The following is a 22,754-nucleotide window of genomic DNA, read 5'->3' as shown; positions in this document are numbered from 1 at the left end:
GTTGCTTTAGTCAGTCAGGTTACTGAATTTACTTAATTGCCAGGTTCTATATCAGTGGAGCTTTTCTTCCTTGATGGCACAGGCGTGTTCTAAACCTCGAACTGTGAAAGAGTGATTTTAAGAGCATGTGGAATCATTTTCACACATGAACTGGCCACCACCTTGTGTGCTGTAAATAAAGCTAAGGGGGACTAAAATAAATCTTTTTTTTTTGTTTGTTTATTTTTGGCTAGGTACTGTACTTAAATTATATAAGTCATAATTATTTAGATTATGCTAAGGTTGGGAGACACTTGGAAATGAACATGTCATTTTTCTCAGTATTTGTGGTGTAGCACAGTGGTCCAATTAATGATTTGCTGTTATACTTTCAACAACATTGCTTTAATTTATTATGTTAGCTTAAAGAGATTATTGAATCAGAAATTGGACCATCCTGGAATCATGTCAGTAGCAGTGTGGCTTATTGTTTGGATTATTCTAACCATTTCCATGATTACTGAGTTTTCTGACTCTTTCATCCACCAATGACCAATGGCAGCCCACTAGAAATCCTTTCACTCTTTTCAATTACCCACCCCAGCAATACAGACTTCAAAGGAAATTTCCACCCTGAAACACATAAAATATTTTTATATTGATGTGTTTCTAATGTGCCTCGGGATTCTGGTTCTTATTTGTTAGTTGGTGCTGTATTTTTTGTGTTCCTATGAGAAATTAGGTGTTGTGTGCAACTATAGTGTCACGGGAGGATTACTGCTATAATAATTACAATAAAACAAGCACTTCTTTCCTCACCATTTTTCAAAGTAATTCAATGGCATTTTAATTATAAATCCAAACTAGATGTAGTTGAGATACAAATGTTCTACACAAAATCCCGGGATTGGTCCACAATGGAGGCACTTCTTCAGATTAAATGGCCAGACAGAAACACGCTAAAATCTTGTGGAGCGCCTTTCAAGAAGAGTGGAAGCTGTTATAGCTAAAAAAGGGACCAATTCTATATTGAATCATACATATTTTTGTGTAAGGATACGATATTATTGAAGGTCTGGCCAAATATTCTTGTCTATATAGTGTATTTTAATAATGAGAGCATGTGACGTTAAAGTGTATTTGTAGTGTTGCAGCGCTTTGATTCACGAATGTTTATACATTTCTAGAAAACTGAGTTAATATATAAAGAGTAGTCCTTTTCATAGATATAAGAATTAGTAGAATTAATTGTTATGCTTCCAGTTCACAGCACAGATCAGAGATATCTTTGATTAGGATGTACAAGTCAAACTGCAAACTTTGACAAAAAAGTACACCATTTATATTTATTTCCATTCTGTTGTCTATATACATTTGTATTTTTATTTACAAATTCATTTTTATACCGTTTCTTAAAATTGTCCTTTGCACCTAGGAACAGGTGTCAGAGTTTCTAAACCAGTTTGTTAGAGAAAAGTCTAAGTTAAACTTACATACTAGAAAAGACAAACAAATATTGCAAATAAAACACTGATAGGCTTTGTAATGAGGAAAAATAAATACTATTAACAGAAAGAAATTGAATGACTGTACACCATTATTTCCAATGGACATTTACTTATAACTAAGAGTTGAGTTTTTCATTCTTCATTTTTCATTCAATTTTAATTTTGACATTTGGATCATTTTTTGCTTTTGGGTGCATATAGCTCTAAATATTAAACAGTACAGCATTTGAAAAGGATTTGTGCCTTTATACTTCTCCAAAAATTATTTCTGCACTCTCATGTAACCTAGGTTACAACTTTATAAAAAACAACAACAAAAGACCAATTTGTCTAGGACCACTAGCATTAGCTAAAACAGTGCTATCAAAAAGTAATTAACTTATCCATTAAATGGAAATCACAGGGTGTGGTGTGTGGTACATAACTTATCTCTGTGCCTAGAAGATGTGCCTTTGCTGTTAATTTTTTTTTTTTTGCAGAACCTGTTTGAACATAGTACTTGATTTATACATACTTTAAATTTGTACTTTAACCTTTAATGTGTAAAAAAAAATACTTAATACATTTATCTGCACCCAATAAATATCTGTAGTCCAAACAGAATTTGTAAATTTAACCTAAATCTAATGTTAAATGTCAAAAGTCTCAAATGCTTTTTGAAATGGTGGACCTGGTGGAATGTGGACCAAACACTACAGTACATCTTTAGGAATGCTCTTGGATTTCCGAATACAAAAACAAAGCATAATACAAACATCAAAAGGAAAAATAATATGGAAATGGATTTTTCTTTTTCTGTTTTGTTTTTAAAAAGTATATATAATAGGGTTAGCCCCAAGTGCGTCCTCTGATTAAAAATGAACCATACTTACTTGGCATATATTCAGCTCTGATTTACAGAATATAATATACAATTTACAGAACATGGTTAAAAAAAATCCTATACTATGCAAAAAAAAGTCTGTTTTCCTGCCTTTTACTACAACATTCACACTGGACGACTGAGACATTCATTGATTTTTGAACCAATTCATCATCTATCCAACCAGTCGGTTACAACATCTGTGTCCAACATCGATGACAAAATCCCATGACTGCCGGTATGGTGAAGAGCTTTGATATATAAATATACACCTATGCCATTGTGTGTGCAACTCCAACATTTTATGTAGTTCAAGAGAATCCAGTTAGCTGCCCTCATTCCATTCAGGCATGATGCTTACACTGTGGACAGCATGATACTGGTGGGGCGATAGGGTACGAGGAATACCATGAGTGTACAAGTACTCATTCCCCTGCAGGCTAGCACCGGGTGACTGAATTCCTGCTCCAGGGCTACACTGACGGCCGAGAGTCTGGTGGGGCATAGAGCCCTGGTACATAGCGTGGGCGTCACCCAGTTGCGGTGAAGCATGGCCGGCCACTCCACTCAACCTGGACACTAGAGGGCTGGAGGTGAAGTGGGCAGAGAAGTGCTGGTAGGGCAACCGCTCCATAGGTTGCATGGAACAACTGCTATAAGGAGAGACGCCGGCCCATGTGTTGCAACTGATGTCTTCCAAGCTCGGAACAGCCTCGCTGGCTTGTGAAACACTGGCGTACATGCACGCCTGCCGCTGTCCAGACTCGGTCCGATAAGCAGCAGTGGAAAGACCCAGCGTTTGGGAATAGCTGACGGGCCTGTAGTAATGGTCATCTTCGCTAGATGAGCTCTCCATGTAGGCCTTCTTGTAGGAGTGATCTGTGTGACAATCATCCTCAACTGAATACAGTGGAAGTAAGAGGAAAAGTTATAAGTAAATGTGTCATTATAGGGTAAAATAACATCCTTTTATTTCTCATGTTGTACTTCCAAATTACTGTAGTTTTATAATAAAAATATGCATTTATAAAATTTCTGCTGTACAATTTTTAAATTGGCGAGATAAAATTTTGAACTAAGATGGGTCATCTGCCAGTTACCTCATGCAAGGTCACCTCTGTCGCATCATATGACAGCTAACAATTGGCGAGGATTACACATTTACTCTGAGGCAAATGAAGCCAGGCAAACAACAGCTGCTTATGCTGCATCCCAGGGCAGTCTAATACATTCGGACAAAAGCTCTATCTACCCAATTCTGCATACATGAGCTCACACATTGGCTAGTATCACTGTGGTTGGGAGAGGACAAAGTAATACCACTCCTTTCACCCAGACCAATTCAGCTCTCTTGGCTCCCAACTATGAATTTCTGCTGCATAGAATTGGGTTGAATTAGATGTCTAACTAAAATGCATGGAAGTATGACTCCACAATTAGTGGCACCCTTCATGAAACTGGGAAAATATTATCCACAATTAAGCTTGCATACATGAACTAATCATTAACTCTATTAAACTAAAGTTTAACCAAACAACCACCATAATTGTTTTGCATCGTCGTTAGTACTGGCAAAGATTCCCCTGAATATTAATTGTGGGATTGCTCATAAAGCAAAACGTGCAAATTGCATTACACAGGAAAATGTTTGAACAAGTCCATACACAGTATGTGGTAGTCACATTAAATTAATTTTTCCTCATTTGGTGGAAGCAGTCCAATGATTAGATTGATTGGTACAACTGAAATAGACACAAAGCCAGAATATAAAAAAAAAAGTGTAAACATCAGTTCACTCACCTTTTCTCTTGATGCAGTGATAGTCTTGGCTGTGCTCATGTGGTAATGGGTAGGAGCTGGACTGAGGCAGGAGATCTTGGGATGTGCTGGTAACTCCATTCTCACAAGCGTACTGAGAGCTCATGCTGCTGGGCGTAGGCATCCCCTGAATGTCGCCGCTAAAAGGACTTTGACTGGCACCCACTCGTTGACGTACTGTGCTTCGAGGTACCACTGGATACTCCTTAGTGCTGTTGGAGGAGACAAGGATTTCCTAAATTATTGGCATTAATCATGCTTGAAACACTTTAATATGTTGTGAACTATTGGTTGAAAAACAATAATTTATTTGCCATGCTTCATCTGTTATTGTATTTTTAGCTTTAAGGAAGAAAAAAAGGTTCCATAATGGTTTGTTTTTGCTTCCTGAACCCATTTCTTATAGGAAAACTTGCTGGTGTACCATCCTAACTACTCTTATTCTTTAATAGCAATCCCTGTATGCGCGCTCATTCAGTCAATTACCCAATCAGCCAATCAAGTGGCATACACAGATTAAGGATTAATGTTCAAATCAAATATAAGGTAATATTTAAAATCCAAAACATTAAAAAGTGTTGTTAGTGCCAGATCGATTGGTATGCATACTGCATAAACTACCAAAACTGCTTATTGTCCCTGGTGTTTTAATTTACTATGCTGTTGAGTTTACACAGAATGATGCAAAAAGGGGAAAAAAATCCAGTGCACAGCAGTCCTGTACACAGATAACTCAGATGTTTATTCTTTAGATCTTGGAAAACATGCTTAAAACATTTGTTGAAGCACATACAAATGTTCTATATTTCTATTCCCCCAAGATGCATGAACATTTTTTGCGTGGCCCAAGTCTGAAGAGATCTGCTTAATTTCAGATAAGGAAGCACTTGAGGACAGAAAGGGCAATAAGACCTTTGACCAATACATGATGATAAAGGACAAACATAGTATCCATTTCACATCTGCTGTTTTGCTAATGAGGCATATGATATTTGCTTAATGTTTTTTAATAACCATTTTTTATGGATTATTATGAAAGAGCTTTTGTTGCTTTACATTCACAATTTCCAGTACTGTGTGGCATTATAAGAATGTATCACACTTGTGATATAGTGATAACTCCATGCTCTTGTATGCTAATTATAGGACAGTAAAGAGGAACTATTTTATGAATGCTGAATAGTATTAGGTTATTGGTTAAAATCTTAAATATATTTAAAAACTGTATGTACTGTAATGCTGTAAGCATGTTTTTGCTCAGCCAAAAATATAATAACAAATAATGCTAACTGCACTGAGAAATGGCCGGTCATATTTTTTCCTCATGTATCGCAAAATTGCATTTTAGACTGGACACCCCTTTGTTGGCCGCCACGATTCATAGGCCAGATTTTCTCCTTTGAAAACGTGTTTTTCCACACTGTATGGACGCATGTTATACATCAGTCATCTGGAGTGAATAAGAGGAAAAGCCATGTGGGCTTAGCTTCCAAAGGAACAACTGCAGCACCACCACAGACAATTGTTCAGAATATGCATGAAACGCTGAGTCTTTGCATGAAGCTGCGATATTGCTGTGGTTTCAAGGCCAAGATAAATCAGCCTTGAAAGCCATCAGGCAAAAGGCTGGTACTCATTGGGGTTAAGGAATAGGGAAACTACTTTTCTGCAAATGAGCACTACTGGCTTGTATCTCTAAGGCTGTTTCTCTTGGATGGGCATGTGCATTGATTAGCACAGCTCTCCTTGGTGATAATTATGGAGCTTGTGAGATTGTTGACTGTTCCGTTGAGGTCCTGCTTATCTCATAATGTCAATCAAGCCTCTTGTCAGGGATGACCGGTAAATACAAATGTGTATTTATGGGAGTTCTATCTATCACTAGAGTACTGAAATGCAGTTTGCACTGTGAGAAAACACTAAAACATCAGAATCAGAGACCAGTTAACTATCAGGCAGTGTTTTAGTACCTACATATTTCTTTGCTGAATACAATACTACACTTTAGGTCAGATTAGTTACACATTAGTTCAGCACCACGTACATAAATTGCAAGGGCTTAAACAAGTTAAAGCAACAGTCTGCCTACAAAAATACATTTACACTTTACATTTTACAGATCCTTTACTTGAGAGAACCTTATCTTTACCTACCTCTGCATTCTCGACATGCGGTGTAGTTCCATATCATCGCTGCCACGAAAGCCCTTTGCAAATGGATTGTTCTCAATCTTTAGCTGAGTAATCTACAAAACAATGAGCAGACCAGATTTTCATCAGTCACTTGTAAATGTTAAAGGTACACAGTTGTCTGATAGGGGGATGTTGGATTTTATGAAAGAGGAGGAAAAATAGAGAAAAGTCACCTTAATCAAAAGAGCAATAATTTTTTTTTGGGGGGGAGGGGGGGTCACTATGTGCTATTGGTGTTCACCAGTAAACCGCCCCTACACTGTAAGTAAAACCAGGTGCAGTGCTACATGATCATCATTTGACCATGATAACAACAACAACAACAACAACAATAATAATAATAATAATAATAATAATAATAACTGCGCTGAGGATAATGGTTTTTGATATTGTTATTATTATATAGTATAACCATTAAATCTAACTCTGTAAAATGCATTGTGCAAACAATCAATTTTTAATTACATACTATGATCAAAGATCAAAGTAGCCCATATATAGGCTATAAAAGTACTAGTATACAAAGTAGACTACTTTGATCTTTGAGAGAGAGAGAGAGAGAGAGAGAGAGACGCAGTGGGTGCATCGCGTTTTACAAAATATGAAACACGTTAAACTTGATTTGAACGTTTTTGATATAAATACATTATTAAAATGACAAGATTTGGAGAACGAGGCGTTTGGGGAGTGCAAGCTGTCCAGCTTGGGGGTTTCGCGTATCTCCCACGGAATAATCCATGGCTTTCCTTGGCAGGTTTGTTGTCGGCGGTGTGGTGTGTTTCCCAAGAAGACGGGAAGTTTAACTGCGTGTTGGCTCTCACTTGAGACCCCGTAAAAGATCTTCATGTTGGGAGTTGGGACTTATTTTCAAGCTCTCGTAAACACACTTTAAACTTGGCAGACAGACAACTCCTTTAAGTATGTCATTTTGTGTATGCCATGCTTACATTGCACAAAGACGTCAGTTAACGCTGGGAATTTTGTGCAAAAGGCGCAAAACATGAATTAATACGTTTTAAACGAACCAAATAATAATAATACTAATAATACCTGAATCGTCGAGGAACATTTATGTAACATTTAATTGGTATTGGTATACTATTATTTTATATACTTTTATTTTTTATAATTATATTTAATATTAAACTGTACATTTTTCTTGTCGCTGAGATGGAACACCATTTCTAACGTTAGTATACCTAGACAGGTGCCTTTAAATCTTTACAAACTAAATAAATGTACCTTTCAGTGGTACACTATATCTAAATTTCCAACTGAATGACATCAAAACTGAATGTTTTATGACATCATTAATAACATAACGGTGTTATAATATAACGGTACCAGCCCAGCAAGAAAGCAAAGAACACGTATATTCTCTGCATGCTTTGATCTCGTTCTTTATAATTCTAGCAACTTGTAACTTCCATTACTTTTTGGATGCACATTCTTGCTATAACATGTACACATGTATACATATGAATGAATAAGTAAATAAATTCACAATTTTAGACTCGATTGTCAATTTTGGCACCCTGGGTATTATAACCTACATTTCTCTCAAAGTCTCTAGTTAACCCATAAAATATAATCATTGAGGACTACTTGGACGGATTTCCGTACCGAGTTTTGATTGGCTTATAGATAATTACCAGTCGTCGCCTCCCACTGTCATATTCCTCACAGTGCATACTAACACATGACACTGAAGGTCCTTACAACCACGATGAGGAACAGATACTTTAGATATGTTTATTTAAATCTCGACTAAATAAAGGCTGGAAACATATCGGAAAGAATTGAAATGTACTTAAATGTACTTAGAACCAGGATAAACAACACAGCAACAATGTAATGTAACAAGTGGGAAAATAGGCACTATTGTACAGATCTCATTAAGTGCTTTGTATCGAAAGTCATGGATCACAATAATCTACTTATCTGCATGCCTACAGCAGTAGGCCTTTAACCCCGTTACAGTATATAAAGAAAAAATGCTTAACAGCTAAAACATTAAAATCACCACATTTCTTGCAGAATGTCAAATATATTTTAGACTGTTAAAAAATGTTTAAATTGTCAGGGTCAGTTTAGTTGATTACAAATTTCAGATAAATATACAGACGGTAGCTTGACCTAATTGACTATAAACTATTTTACATGATTTCAAACAAGTCCGATTACAAACTAGGCTACTTGCTGTTCTCGTATTGCCCACTGGTAATTCGGTGGACATACTACTTTACGTAGTACCAATTAAATTTGCACCATTTTGGTAAAGAACATGTGGTAAAATAAGTAGGTTGGACACAAAAGTAGGCGCAATGTAGCGTGCGCCTTTTAACTTTTTAAAATATTTTTTGAGTAAATGCAGTTTCATATAAACTGAATTAGTTCACCTTATGATAAAAAAGCAAAAGCAAAAACAAACAAAAAATAAACAAACAATATATTGTGTCGCAACATCTTGTTTTTCCATAATGTTAAAACGCACTCGCACAAAATGCCTGGTAGTTCAAATTACAGTTTGAATTTAATGGTACAAGATTACTTATCGTTATTTTTACAAATAACTATGTTGAACATGTTGGCTAAGTATTGCTATGTGATGTGAAGTATTGCTATATGTTTGTCTAAAAATAGAAACCAAAAAAAATAAGGTTAATTTCCTTAACTTTAACTTCTTCTGAAAGTTAAACGAGTGTAAGAATACTTTAAAAAATCGACATGTGTAAAAATAGTAATACTACTTTGGCGCGGGTCAACGCCTCACTCAGTGACTCACTGGCTGACTTTTTCAGACTGTATGTCCATGAAACTGTTTTAGCAAAAGGATGTCAGGATCAGAAGTTAATAAATTTCTTTAAAAAAACAAAAATTTAAGTAAAAAAGTAATTAAAGAATAAATAAAAAGAGAGAAAATTGTTCTGGATTCTTTGGAATTTTCTCGAATTTACCGGATTAAATGACAAATTGGCTAAACTGCTTCATTCCGTATATTTTCTTTGTGCACTAATTAACTGTTTAGTATTTTAGCTGGGACTTTCGTTAAATGCAAGGATGTTTGGACAATTACAGTATGCAGATTTTTAATAAAGCTTCGACATGAAATGATATCAGGCACTTATACGGCTGTGTTGTTACAAAAATCCGGGGGCATTATTATAAGGAAAAGCGGTGCGTTTTTTTTTAAATTAGAATAAATTTTAGGAGAAGCTGTATAGAGAACCACCAAGTACAACATACTTAATTTTTAAGATTAACTTATTTCAATAACTCCTGGTCTAAATTAAGAAATGGTTTTGGGATTACTATTATCGGTGTGGGGAAATATTAAATGACAAAAGTCTGTTAATGTATGTATTGCATGAACAGTAAATAAAATAGGCCTACTTAATTAACAGTGCATGAAATGGTTTGATACAAAAATCGCTTAAAAGTCCCGAAATATATTTTATCTTAAGTATTGTAAAAAAATAGCATTATTTAAGCCTCGTTTTTGCCTAATGATCTCTGACTTGTCAAATATTTACCCCAATCATGTTTTGCACAATCTCCAGTCCTGAAATATGACGTAGACCTTTATGAACTTTTGTTTAATTGGTCTTCTTAGTGCATCGACTAATCCAAGCCAACCGATGGCAAAATAGCTAAGTATATGCTAAACGTTATTTCTCAAAATGCATACGCACACGTCATCTCCTCCACGTACCTTGTGGTTCTGGTAAGACGTGACCGCAATGAACGATGTTTCGGGGAAAACATGAGTGCAGAAGGCGGTGTTTTTGGAGCCGAATCCGTTGTTTTCATCCGCCTTTACAATGTGGATCCTCGGTTGGTATTTATGCATGGAGTTCAAAATTATCTAAAAGTAAGGAAATGGATAACACGTGTTATAGTTGAAAGGTGGAACAGATTGTGTGCCACTATTTGATTTTAAACACAAACAAGCCGTTTGGCACAAGTTTGCACTTATAACACATTAATGCACAAAACTCAAACGTGAACTAAAATCAAGGTGAACGTTTTTTTTTTCATTCCCTCATTGAGATATCTGAACGCCTTATCCTGCATCGAACATTTTTGACCCCCCCTGACCTGTTGGCAGTAAAGCACTCGGCGCTGTTTTGTGGCATGCCCTGGCGACACCGAGACGCTGCTCACTCAGTTGAACTTGAGCCCTCGACTCCAAGCTGAAGTCCCTGTTATCCATAGAGCTAAGCCTAATTGTACTGACACGCTCAGGAGTCATGGGCATCACCCGTGAACAATCTAATAATGCTTTCTAATGGCCACTTTTACATAAAGGTAACAAAATAAATAAATCATGCATTCTTTAAAAGATAAAAAAAGGAAAAACAAGCAAGGAAACGAACAAACAAATAAAGGAGTGGGAATAGTCAAAGCTAAACCTTTGTATCTTTAATCTGTATTCTATATATTGCCTAGAAAGATCTCCTTGTGTATTTAAAAAAAAAAAAACTTTATTTCTAAGCTTAATTTCTAAAACTGGAATAAAATATAGAAAAACACGTTAAAGTAGATTTAATCTGTGAAGTAAGATCATATTTAAGACTAATTTAAGATAACAAAAACTGTGAACTGTTGCCAACCTTAGACAATAATTCCGCAATTATTATTATTATTATTATTATTATTATTATTATTATGTTACCGTCATAAAAATCATAAATTTTAACTGGTTACTCGAATGGGTTTAATTCAAAACATAATAAGTTAAAATTAGGAAATACAAATTATGTTCATGAATAAAAAGCTCCAAAAACAAGAATTTAACAAGAATATAATAGCACTATTTGAGAAACTTGCCTAATATTTTAATATATTATGAAAACATTGTGGTGGGCTGAGGGGGTCCAGAATCAACTAGAGAAGTCCCTGACTTCAAAAACGTTTGGCAAATATTACACTTGGAAACATTTACTGTCATGTCATTCATTTTCTAATCTAAATGCTAGCTAAATTAGAGGGATAGAATATCCTCTTTGAAATGCATCATTTTTTTCTGTTCTTGGCTCGCTGATTGACAGGAACAGAAAATGGTTACAAAGCTGAAGAAGTTCTACTATTTAAATACTGCACTCACCATCAAACAACTAGTCCCCCCATTCACTGTTAGACTGCTAGATAAAATATACTGCTCTGTCTTCTGATATGACGAAAAAAGGTACAAAAATGACTAACCAAGAAAAAACACATAGCTCTTGTGATGTAAGAGACTACATCTTACAAAGCTTTACCTCAGAACTACATCACACCAAGCGTTTGAAACTAAATTTGTGATCAGGCAGAAGACAGTTTTTCTGGCATGTCTGTGGCTGGACCACCCACAAGGAGTTCAACATTAGTGAGTTTGGTGCCCTGTTGCACAGTATCTTCATTTGCCCTGGTAGTTTTTATTAATAGCAAGGGATCATAGAGGTCTCTTATTGCTTGCCCCATGCTTTCATGTTCTAAACATCACAGGGATTTTGAAAAAGTACAGATTAACTAGTTTTGTATACCTTTGTCCATCACTCATCTTGCTCTATCATTGTAATATAAACAGTTTGCAACACTGATATCCAAACTCCACCCTGTGACTCAAATCTTTTAGAGAAAGAATGTGGAATAGTGTTTGGTACTAAAAATGATCAAAGTGGATTATAGGCTAGACAAAACCAGACAGTTTTAACTTGAAATACTTACAGCAAGTATCCGCTTCCTGGAACAATTACTGATGTGACCAACGCGTATCATGCATAATTGATGTTTTCATTAAAGTCTTGATGTAAATTGTTATTATTTGTGAGCATAATTAAGATAATTACCAACAACATAAGCCAATTTAAGGCGTTTTCTTAACAACCCGTTTCGCTGCATATTCAGATGACATCGATAAGTTCAATAACTTTAATATTATTTCAAACACCTGAAACAACAAATAGATACATTATTATTTTGGTCGAGAAACTAATCTTATTTTACAAATCCCAGGTTGCTATTTCAGGATAAAAAAATGAGAAAAATGCCAAGAACCACTGAAACTAATCAAAAATGCATTCTGGTGAAAAAAACATTTTACAACACTGCTCACATTCCATCTGGAGTCCAATTTCATTTTGCCAGCTGAGGTTTGGCAATAAAGCAACCATAATTAACTTAAATGCAATGGAAAACTTGTGATCAGCACTAAATAGTGACATGGAACGATATCTTATATTAACAGTGTAAATGTATTTTTGAAAAAAAAATCAAGCAGCACAATTGGCTTAAGAGTTTAATCAAGTTTCCGATTAAGCGATTTTTTGTTTACGAATATAGGATTTTAAACATTATTTTTTAAATGTATGTATGATGTCGGTTATTAAAACTAAACCATATAATTCAGGACATGATACAATTATAAGGCTGGTAAAAAGGCACAACTGACCTTAATATAACCATTAATAGTAAGGGTTACAAAGTCATTCCTGTGGCACCCTGTTAAAAGTTTTACAATAGAGCTCTTCAGTGATCTATGGTAGATCACGTTCTGTCTAATTTTCTGACGTAGAAACTCAAAACCTAAATCAGGGTCAAATATCTTACTGACAGTATCTTCAGGATGGATCACGCGTCTGGCGCAATACAAAAGCCCATGCTACGTTATTCAAAAGCCAAAAACAGTGAAATTTATAATGCTGTGTTTCTAGTACATTAGCAGTCCTTTGCCTGGATGAAGGGTTCTTTTAATTATGACTGTTATAGTCTATGCCCTGGCATTTGTCAATAACGCCTACTATGAATCGTATTCACCTTCTCCTCGAGTTCCGATGTTTGCAGTTTGCTCCAGAAGCAAGGCTACCTAATTGATCTTATTTTTAAAATGGTCTTAACACTTCCACGATGCGAATTTTATGCATACACTTAAAAGTCCTTCCCCGGGTCTGCTTAATATTAAAATATGCGTAAACCTCAACTAGCTAGTACAGACATAATGTAGAAAAGCAAACAAAATACAGCAAATACAAATAGGTGTTTACGTACATGTCCAAAAGGATCGAGATGGTTGTTGGTGAGTTTAAGTTTCTGGAATGAGACGAGTTGTCGCATCCAATGCGCGCCTGTGGCTGGAGAGTCGGGATGCACGTAGAGCCTGCCGGGCATTGCGGGTTCTGCCTTTCCTGTCACTGACCTACAGTAGAACACACGCCAAAAATATCATAACATAATCAGTCATTTGAACTGTATAGTTGTCATAACATTTCCATTTATATCTACAAGTCATGCTAGAATAGACTTATTCTGTAATTCGCAAAGGATGGAGAAAGGTTTAATAATAAAAATAAATTAATAAAATATTTCTATTTCTATTGTTTGAATCGTAATGAGTGAAATTAGTAGTTTTTTTTTATCAAAATGCAGGTTTTGAAAATAATAATAATTATAATAATAATTATAATAATTATAATTATAATAATAATAATAATAATAATAATGATGATGATGATGATGATGAAACGAAGAAGAAGCCGAAGAAAAAGAATCCATTAAAAAGGCTAGCAGGTGTATTGGAAGTCATGTCCACTCTGAAAAAGGGTTACGACTTATTTCCAAAATGTCATTAATTGACAATCTTGCAAGGCTCATTGTGCAGTGCCTTTCTGACATAAATTTCTCCCTTATGTTAATTGTAAAGAAACATTTGGTGCGTAAATAGCTAAAGCAGTAGCTGTTTAAGAGCGCTATTAGCGCCAGCGCTTACACAGAAGGGATAATTATCAACGATATTGGCATGTGGTCGTTCTCAATGAACAACCTTACAATTAAAACGTCTGATTCAGAAAAAAGCGCCTCAAACTAATTAAAATTCTACAAGTTTCTGAGAGAAGATAGATATGAATTACGCGTGAAATATTTAAAGAATTATTTTCATGTAGGCTACGTTTGTCCACTTTCTATTGACAATAAAATAAATCACATCTCTACCAGTCACGTCTCTTGACAAAACAACATCGTAGCCTATACTCAACATTTAAGTCCAACTAGACTTTCTAAAATGACTTAAAACCTCTAGCACTTCCAGGTTCTTTGGAAAACGACTGTCGGCACAAATATCTTATCGGTGCTCTCATATCACTATTAATAGTAAATTGTTTGCCTGTTAATTGCATTTACTGATTTCCATAAGTGCTCAATCCAAAACCAATATATAACATAAAAAACAGAACTGCATCCACATTTGGAATGTAAACTTTTGTAAGCATTCTGTATATGTCAAGCAAGGAGTCTATTGTGGTCTAAAATGTGAGGCTGCAAGAGGTTAACAGGGTGTTTCATGGAGAAACTAAATGTGGTTGAAACAAGAGAAACGAAAAATGTCTGCGTTTTTCCCAGTTACGAAGGAGGCAGCCGCTGAATACTAAGCATTAGTCGAGGACAAAATTGGCAAGCCCGAAAACTTTCAATTCTTGGCTTGAATGTGGCTCCGGCTTCCCGAAACTTCCAAAAATATTCTGCTAGCCTGCTCTAAAGAGTGAGCACAATCTTTTTTAAATATACAGCAGTCATGCACTTAACTATATCGCGCATTAAAAAAGTTTAGAGGTGTCATACGAACCATTTATTATCGGCGAATTTATAGCGGTGGTCGTCCGCTGGCACGACATCCATCAGAAGAATGTATTTCGTTTTGGGGTTCAGTCCAGTGACCTTCACTTTGAAGCTCGGAAACATTCGCCTGTAGATGAAAATGGGAACATTATGGCACTGAAAACAGGCTTTGAATGATTAAAAACAATGGTTAAAAGTGGGAGTTCAAGATATTTTTATTTTTTAAATCAACTATAGAAATCCGTTTGATGTAAATGAACTAATAACTCAAAAACAGCAAGAATAATGTAACAGCATACAAAAATTATAAACAACAACAAATCTCATTAAATGCTATATGAAGTAACAATACTTAAAACAACAACCCCAACATTATAATAATAATAATAATAATAATAATTATAAATAATAATATAATATTTTTTTTATATAATAATAATAATAATAATAATAATAATAATAATAATAATTATTATTATTATTATTATTATTATTATTATTATTGTTGTTGTTATTATTATTATTATTATTATTATTATTATTGTTGTTATTATTATTATTATTATTATTATTGTTATTATTATTATTATTATAATGTTGCGGTTGTTGACATTATGTTGACATCTTATACCAGCTTAGTCATTGTAGCCCACGCATCATTTTGTTACTCGTTTATGATTTAGACATTCTGCAACGTAAAACACTCAAATATAATGACAATACATAGTCACCATTAAAGAATTAGACATTTGTATATTTTGTTTTAATGGTGCATTGCCGCTAAAGTCTGCTAATAATGAGCAATTTTGCTCCAAAACTTGTTTTGGAACTTGTGGGATTTGTGAAATGTGCAACTAAGTTTATACTTTCCTCCTTATTAGCATGCGAATGAGGCGAATGCATGCAGAAAAGGCCATACACCAAGCCTGAACCAATTTATGTAGTGCAAGGCCGACTGGAGGCCTAAAAACTGCAAGCCTTCGGGAGCTGTCTCAATAATGTGGGAGGGATGGCAAACAAAAAAAAAAAAAAAATGGGGGAAAACGAAAACTTTTTTTCCATCTCTCTCTCTCACTCTCTCTCTCTCTCTCCGAGTTTTCCGAGACTCTTACTGTATTAAATTATAAATACATAGGTTTATATATATTTTTATAAACTGCTTCTTTATCTCGTGTAGGTTTTATTTATGCGTAAAACCTCACTCCAAATGAAATACATAAACAAAACACTTTAACGCTTTGACGCTTTCAACGCTGCATTAACTAGCTCGTTTAGCAGTTCAAGTTTTGCAGTTAGTTGATTTCGCTGCAAACACTGAAGTTAAGTATTGCAACAAAAAAGCCGTTGCAAAAAAAAACAGGATTTTTGAATTGAAAAACTGCACTTCAAAGCTTCATACAGTAATCCTATAATATCTTTGGCCAGCTAAATGATGGTGTGAGCATATAAGGGGAGAAACTGGGATTAAGATTATGTAAACCATAAAGTAATACTACATACAATAACATGCATAAAGCACTCGGACATAGTACAAACACTTAAAATCCACTAGACAAGAAAGTGGTCGTATGAAGGATAGTTAAAAACAGAAATTAATTATATATTAATTATATTTAACTAAGTCAGAATTTAAATTTCCTTTATTCAGAAACACGGCTCGTAGCGACCAGTGACAGGATGGTGAAAAACGCTGCATTTTGCATTTTGTTCTATTTTTTTCAAAAGGTATATAGACCTAAATTGTCCGTTAAGTTATCGACACAATGTTATTGTGGAACATACAGCGACCTACCTCCCTGCTTTGGTGATGATCATTTCCGTTCCTACTTCATGGAATTTCATCCACAGCTCACGTTCGTGTAAGTAAACTTTTATTCCCTCCATTCCCTACAAGAGAACACACAGTGCAGAATGGAGCATGAACAAATAAAGCATCATTATCATCTGCTGGACCCTCTAAACACCACATGCTGGGGATAACAAAAGTCTGGAGTTGCGCAAGAAAAAATAACTACATTGAAAACCCAGTTTCCTACAATGAAATACATTTTAGAATGTTAGAATAACATTATGCGAGGTATAAGAACAAACTATTAAGCTTAACTGTAATCTGTATAGATGTGCATATTGTTTTTATATAAAAAGAGAATACGTTTAAAAACATTAAAGCAATGTCACATGTTTGACGATATAAACAAATATGATTGTGTATGCACTTTTTCACGTTACACGTTTTCATATTTTTCTGCAACAAGATTTTAAAGTGTTGTACGTTCTAAATGTCAGATTTGACCAATACTATCGACTATGCTAGCTATTATTTATCAAATAATTCTGAGTATTCTGTTATATCCGATATCGGAACTGTAGCTTGGAGCTGAATGAAGAAAAATCCAATATTGACGCCATCTAGGAATAATTAAACTCTGTTAAAATTATTGTAGGTATTATTTCAACACTTGTTTTTCCCTGCAGTAAAAGAGACAAAGAAGAACTATATGTTTCTTGGTGTTTCTTAAGCCTGTAATAATTAAATCGACACACACACACACACACACACACACACACACACACACACACAAGCAATCCCAACCTGTTGAATATAAGTTGTTTGGGATGATGGAGATTTGCTTGAATTTACATTCTGTTTATCCGCTTTACTCTCATTTAAATCCTTTGAATCGGGATCATTTGGAGATTTTTGGAGCCCAGAACCTTCTTCGTTGTCAGCCATGTCAGAAGGCCTATTTCCCCACCGATGTCTACCCTCAAGTCTGGATGACAATAAAGAATAAAACAAATGGACATGGAATCAATTGTTAGATCAAACACCAACTTTTTTAGAAGACGCGTTTGACCCTTTATTAGTGTAATAAAACAAAACTTAAAACAAAAAGTATATAATAATAATAATAATAATAGAATAATCAGGCGCATTTCTCGAAAAGGCAGATTAAAATACTTTTTACTTTTTAACCAAATGGACTTGTACATTCATAGTACTAACAACTACTACTACTTTTACTACTACTGATAATAATAATAATAATAATAATAATAATAATAATCATCATAATCATAATCATAATACATCTGCGCCTTCAGGCCAGCTTTAAATCAAACGAACACACGACATTACATTTAACGAATCTAACACCGAGCTATATAATCTTTTCAGTTTTTTTATTCTATAGGAAGCCTATATTATACTCTTTCTCTCTCTCTCTCTCTTTCTCTCTCTCTCTCTCTCTATATATATATATATATATATATATATATATATATATATACTCCATTGTTCTATACTTTTTAATGAATAAATGAGAGTTTTTTTTCTAAAAGAAAGAAAGAAAGAAAAAAAGAAAGTTATTTCAAAAAAGTATACTTAGCTTTATTTTTTATCTGTTATACTACTACTCCTACTACTTCTTCTACTACTAATAATATTAGTAACAACAATAATAAAAATACTACTACTACTACTACTACTACTACTAATAATAATAATACAATCTTCACGAGTTAACACATATAAATAATACACACAATACACATGAGTTAGCCAATTATAATAACATTAACATTTGATTAATGTCATGCAGTGCTAGGCTTTGTATAGGCTATTTCAGTTGATAAATGACAGTCTGACTGAAACTATTTTAAAATCTTGTCCAACATGAGTAGCCAACAGATTCACCAGAGGTACAACCTACACACAGAACATACTGATACCGAGGGCCTAGATTTGTTTATGGTTCACTGCAACAATAGATAAAGAGAACTAGAAAAAGCAAAACGGCTTTGGAAATCATGTTACCTTCTACACAGATTGGTGCGAGCTTCCGTAATTTTCCGTGACGCCTGATGTTTAGTTTTTGGTTTTAAACGCGATAAATATCGCCAGCTCACGCACCACTACTCTGCGAACCCATGGAATTCTTTTCCTTAATTTCCACAATCTCCAACGATTGAGTGTTTACGCTTCGCTCCAAAAGATTGTGATGATGGAGGAGACCACGCGCTGACGTTCACACCGTTGTACCTGTTTTTCCGCGAGCCCTGTTTTTAGCAGATACCATCGGCTAAGGAATACCATCACGTCAAGGAGGCCACTTCTGTCACCGCCTTCCTCGCTCTCTCTCTCGCTCTCTCTCTCTCTTGCACACTTTCTCTCCGCCTGCTGCTCCTCAACTGGTCGGTGAGTGAGCAGTTGTGGAAAACGGAAGCACCGTGGACACGCTGTGCTGCAATGTTATTGGTTCGCCTCTGGTTTAGCTGTCCTCATTTCTCCACCCCCTTTCTCTCTCTCTCTCTCTCTCTCTCTCTCTCTCTCTCTCTCTCCCTCCTACCTATCTAAGACAGAAGCGCGCAACTGACGGTCCATTAGGCTATCAAGTGATTTGTCCTGATCTTGATAACTGTACATACTGTAACAGTTTGACCTATATATAATGGAAATGCAATTTCTGACACATTTTGTTTTAAGATTTCAGAAGAGTTCGTGAAATCCAAAGTTTGTCTAAGTGGGGTGTCGGTATAGGAAGTTCCCTTAAGAATTTAAAAATATATATATTTTTAAAGGGACAAATAAAAAGAGATACTTAACAATTAAGTACAATGAACACAAACGAGTAAGGGCACAGGCTGGGTTATATGTACAAAATTTCTATTAAAAATTATAAAGTGCATAGGTTATAACCTATTTCCATCCATCCAGGAACGTCTGTAGTCTTAGTCTGTAGGCCTGTAGTGATCATTGTAATTATTCCTATTTTATATCACCGTGATAGCACCCCTAGTCAACATTTCCACTTTATTACCTATATAATGCATATCGAACCGAAGACCTTGGCCTTCTTTTGGTGCATGAACCTCCTTGCATGCCACAAGTGAAATCATCAACGATTAATCTAATCTGAACAGGTCAGCGTCTGTGTAAAGAGCACTGCGTTTGAGGACATAGTGCGTACGATGGAATTTAGACAATAGGCCGCGAAACCGCTGTAACACTTGTGAGTGTCACTTGCAACTTGAGCATTCACGATGAAATCCAAGTCACCACAAACTAGCCGGTGACAAATGAGAACAGGAAACGCCGAGAACATGATGAGTCAATCTAACAGTTTAAATAAAACCAATGGATTATTATTCCTGTTTTACACCAATCACTACAACCGTTGCTTGTGCTAATTATCCAGCTAATTGTTTTCTTTATAATAATGTTATTACATTAACATTTGTTTACTCATTATTTCAAAAATAGCGACTGATTTATACTTCGTATAAGTAAAGGTAAAGGACATTTATGTCGTTTACACTGTTTTGTTGAACTTGTCTAAAAACTGCTTTTCGTCCCTTCAAATAACGTTGTTGTCGTGTATGAACCGATTTATTTATTTAGATACCTTAAGGATTCTAGGAAAACCTTTCTATGAGGAGAAAAATATTCTATGCGGAGCTCAACAATACGCTCGTTTTTCCTATCAGAAATGTTTTCATGGACCATTTATTTATTTATTTCATGAATTGTGGATTAATTTGATTTAAATTAAATTTAAACTTACCTACATTGCTGTAATATATAGAGTAACATAGTAACAGTAACATAGTAACAAAATAACTTAAAAGTAACATTCAAAAAATAAAAAGATACCGATGGCACTGTTCGACAAATATACAGATACAGGCTACCGGCTTATTTTCCTCTTCGCAATCTAGAAAAAAGAAACAGTAGGTTGATAAAAGTAATAGTACTACTACTTATACCCTACGACTATCACGACTACTACCGACAACAACGACGAGGACGACCACGACAACAACAATGATAATAACAACAATCACTTTTATTTTATTCGCACACAAGCAAATACATTCGGAGCTCACATAACATCTTTTAGCAAACACTGTTCAGGCTGTTCTAAACTCACCAAATGCATAGCTTTCTAAATGCATGCTAATATATTCTTCTAATAAACTTTACAGCTTGGAGCATGCTTTCGGTGAACTTTACACACACACCCGCCCGCACGCACACACACACATTTTGACACGTCTTCCACATCTGACTGTGCTGGCTAAATTGTTAGCGTTAGTCAGTCTCTTCACGATACTCTAGGACCAGTGCCTCTATGTAGAAATACATTAAATCACAAATACGTAACGTTATAGCAAGATCTAGAGAAGAAACAATTTCAATCAGCATTATGCATTTTACTGAACTCACTTATTTTGATGACCAAACATATAATCACATGAGATCCATAGCTGCTTTATTAAAATGTTAAAACGATCTGTTTACCAAACCAATTCTTGCTGTAGCAGTTTTTAACGCGTCATTTTGTGGCACCAGTGCCTGGCAATTTTCGCTAACCATAGCCTAAGTGTCTTTCCACCAATATCCGGCTAAGACTGTCTTACATTTAAATAGACTACTGGAAAATGTAGAAACCTTAAGAATTCTAGAAAAAAAACTTTAAATATGGGTAGAGCCCAACAGTATGCTAGTTTTTCCTACCAGAAAATGCTTTCAAGTTCAATTTCTTTCAATAGCTACGAACACTTGATTATCCAGTGAACTCTTATAGAACCTTTAAAGAACGCTTTAGAGACTACGCACACAGGAGGTAAGATTAGACCTGCGTTACAGTCAGTCAGCAGTGGGCTATTTACGCATTTCTGTTATGAGTCTAATTTTTATACCCTTGTCCTTGTCTGACAATAAAATTCCTGCTGGACAGATTACCATGTCAATGTCAACAGGTGCCACAAAAAAGTTTAAAGGAAACCTAACCACAAATGTTAGTGAACTCTTAGATTTTATGTTATACAGATTTGCCGTGGTTATCAACAGAGAGTCCATGCGCAAACTATTGGTTTATTTTGGCATGATTTTAAATGAATGAATTTATAATGAATAAAAAATATTTGAATAATAACTCGTTTAAATGGTAAAATCTTGGCCAATATCTGGACGGGACTCCGGTTAAATACCTTAAGAAAAAAAAACTTGAAAATATGTCTAAATTTTTAAATACATTTTGTTTGGTAAAACGGCGATGGATTATACCTCCTCATTTGTTTAATGCTAATGCTTGATTATAAGGATCCTTTAAAATTATGTAAACCTAATGCAAAATCTGTACAGTTCTGTACAAAAGCAACATTTAATAATTATGCTATAATACACAAATCGTCTTACAGAACAACAAAAATCCGTTCATTTTATTGTGTGCAACTTTTTAATCATTATATCAGAAAAAAACTTACTCTCTCTCTCTCTTTCTCTCTCTATGTGTAGCAAGTTAATCCAATGTTGTAAATGTCTTTGCAAAAAGGCTACCTCATTATATATATATATATATATATATATATATATATATATATATATAGTTTTTGTACTCCTTCTAGAAGCTAGCTAGTTAGCTAGTTTTCTTTGATTGTCCCCCGATTTGCAAATTACTGCTTTACAAGAGGCATTTTTGTTATAACATTCGACCAATGAGACGCTTTGATACAAATACCAAATAACTTCCTTTATTTTACTAAAGATACAGTGCAGTGGCACTATAGGTAATCAGAGACGCACTAGCAATATCTCAGTTTATTTTCTTAACTACTTAATTTCTTAATTCCATTACTTACTTACTTAATTTTATTATAGCCTACACTCTAATCAGCGCATATAAATTCACAAAAATACAAATAGTATATATATATATATATATATATATATATATATATATATATTTTTTTTTTTTTTTTTTTTAAATATATATTTATTCTAAAAAAATATAGGCA

At 34.7% G+C, this 22,754-nt stretch overlaps 1 protein-coding gene across 2 annotated transcripts; it reads right to left on the bottom strand.

The window, feature by feature from the left end:
• Window positions 1-1,324: 1,324 nt before the first annotated feature.
• Window positions 1,325-19,124, bottom strand: tbx5a (T-box transcription factor 5a). 2 transcript variants are annotated; one of them, XM_053485538.1, is made up of 9 exons: window positions 18,772-19,124; window positions 17,548-17,728; window positions 16,747-16,841; window positions 14,962-15,081; window positions 13,389-13,536; window positions 10,072-10,224; window positions 6,321-6,412; window positions 4,150-4,379; window positions 1,325-3,249 (listed from the first exon to the last, which is right to left on the bottom strand). In XM_053485538.1, the coding sequence occupies exons 2-9, from the start codon at window positions 17,686-17,688 to the stop codon at window positions 2,675-2,677; spliced, it is 1,554 nt and encodes a 517-aa protein (XP_053341513.1). In that variant the 5' UTR covers window positions 17,689-17,728; window positions 18,772-19,124; the 3' UTR covers window positions 1,325-2,674. The 2 variants fall into 2 exon arrangements, with proteins under 2 accessions (XP_053341513.1, XP_053341514.1); XM_053485539.1 differs by having other exon boundaries at window positions 18,997-19,124.
• Between the last annotated feature and the right edge of the window lie 3,630 nt (window positions 19,125-22,754).

The sequence above is a fragment of the Clarias gariepinus genome, chromosome 24 (assembly GCF_024256425.1).
Source record: "Clarias gariepinus isolate MV-2021 ecotype Netherlands chromosome 24, CGAR_prim_01v2, whole genome shotgun sequence".
In the NCBI taxonomy this organism is placed as follows: Eukaryota; Metazoa; Chordata; class Actinopteri; order Siluriformes; family Clariidae; genus Clarias; species Clarias gariepinus.
The sequence above is the reverse complement of the archived record's forward strand: the minus strand, read 5'-3'. Positions and strand labels throughout refer to the sequence as shown.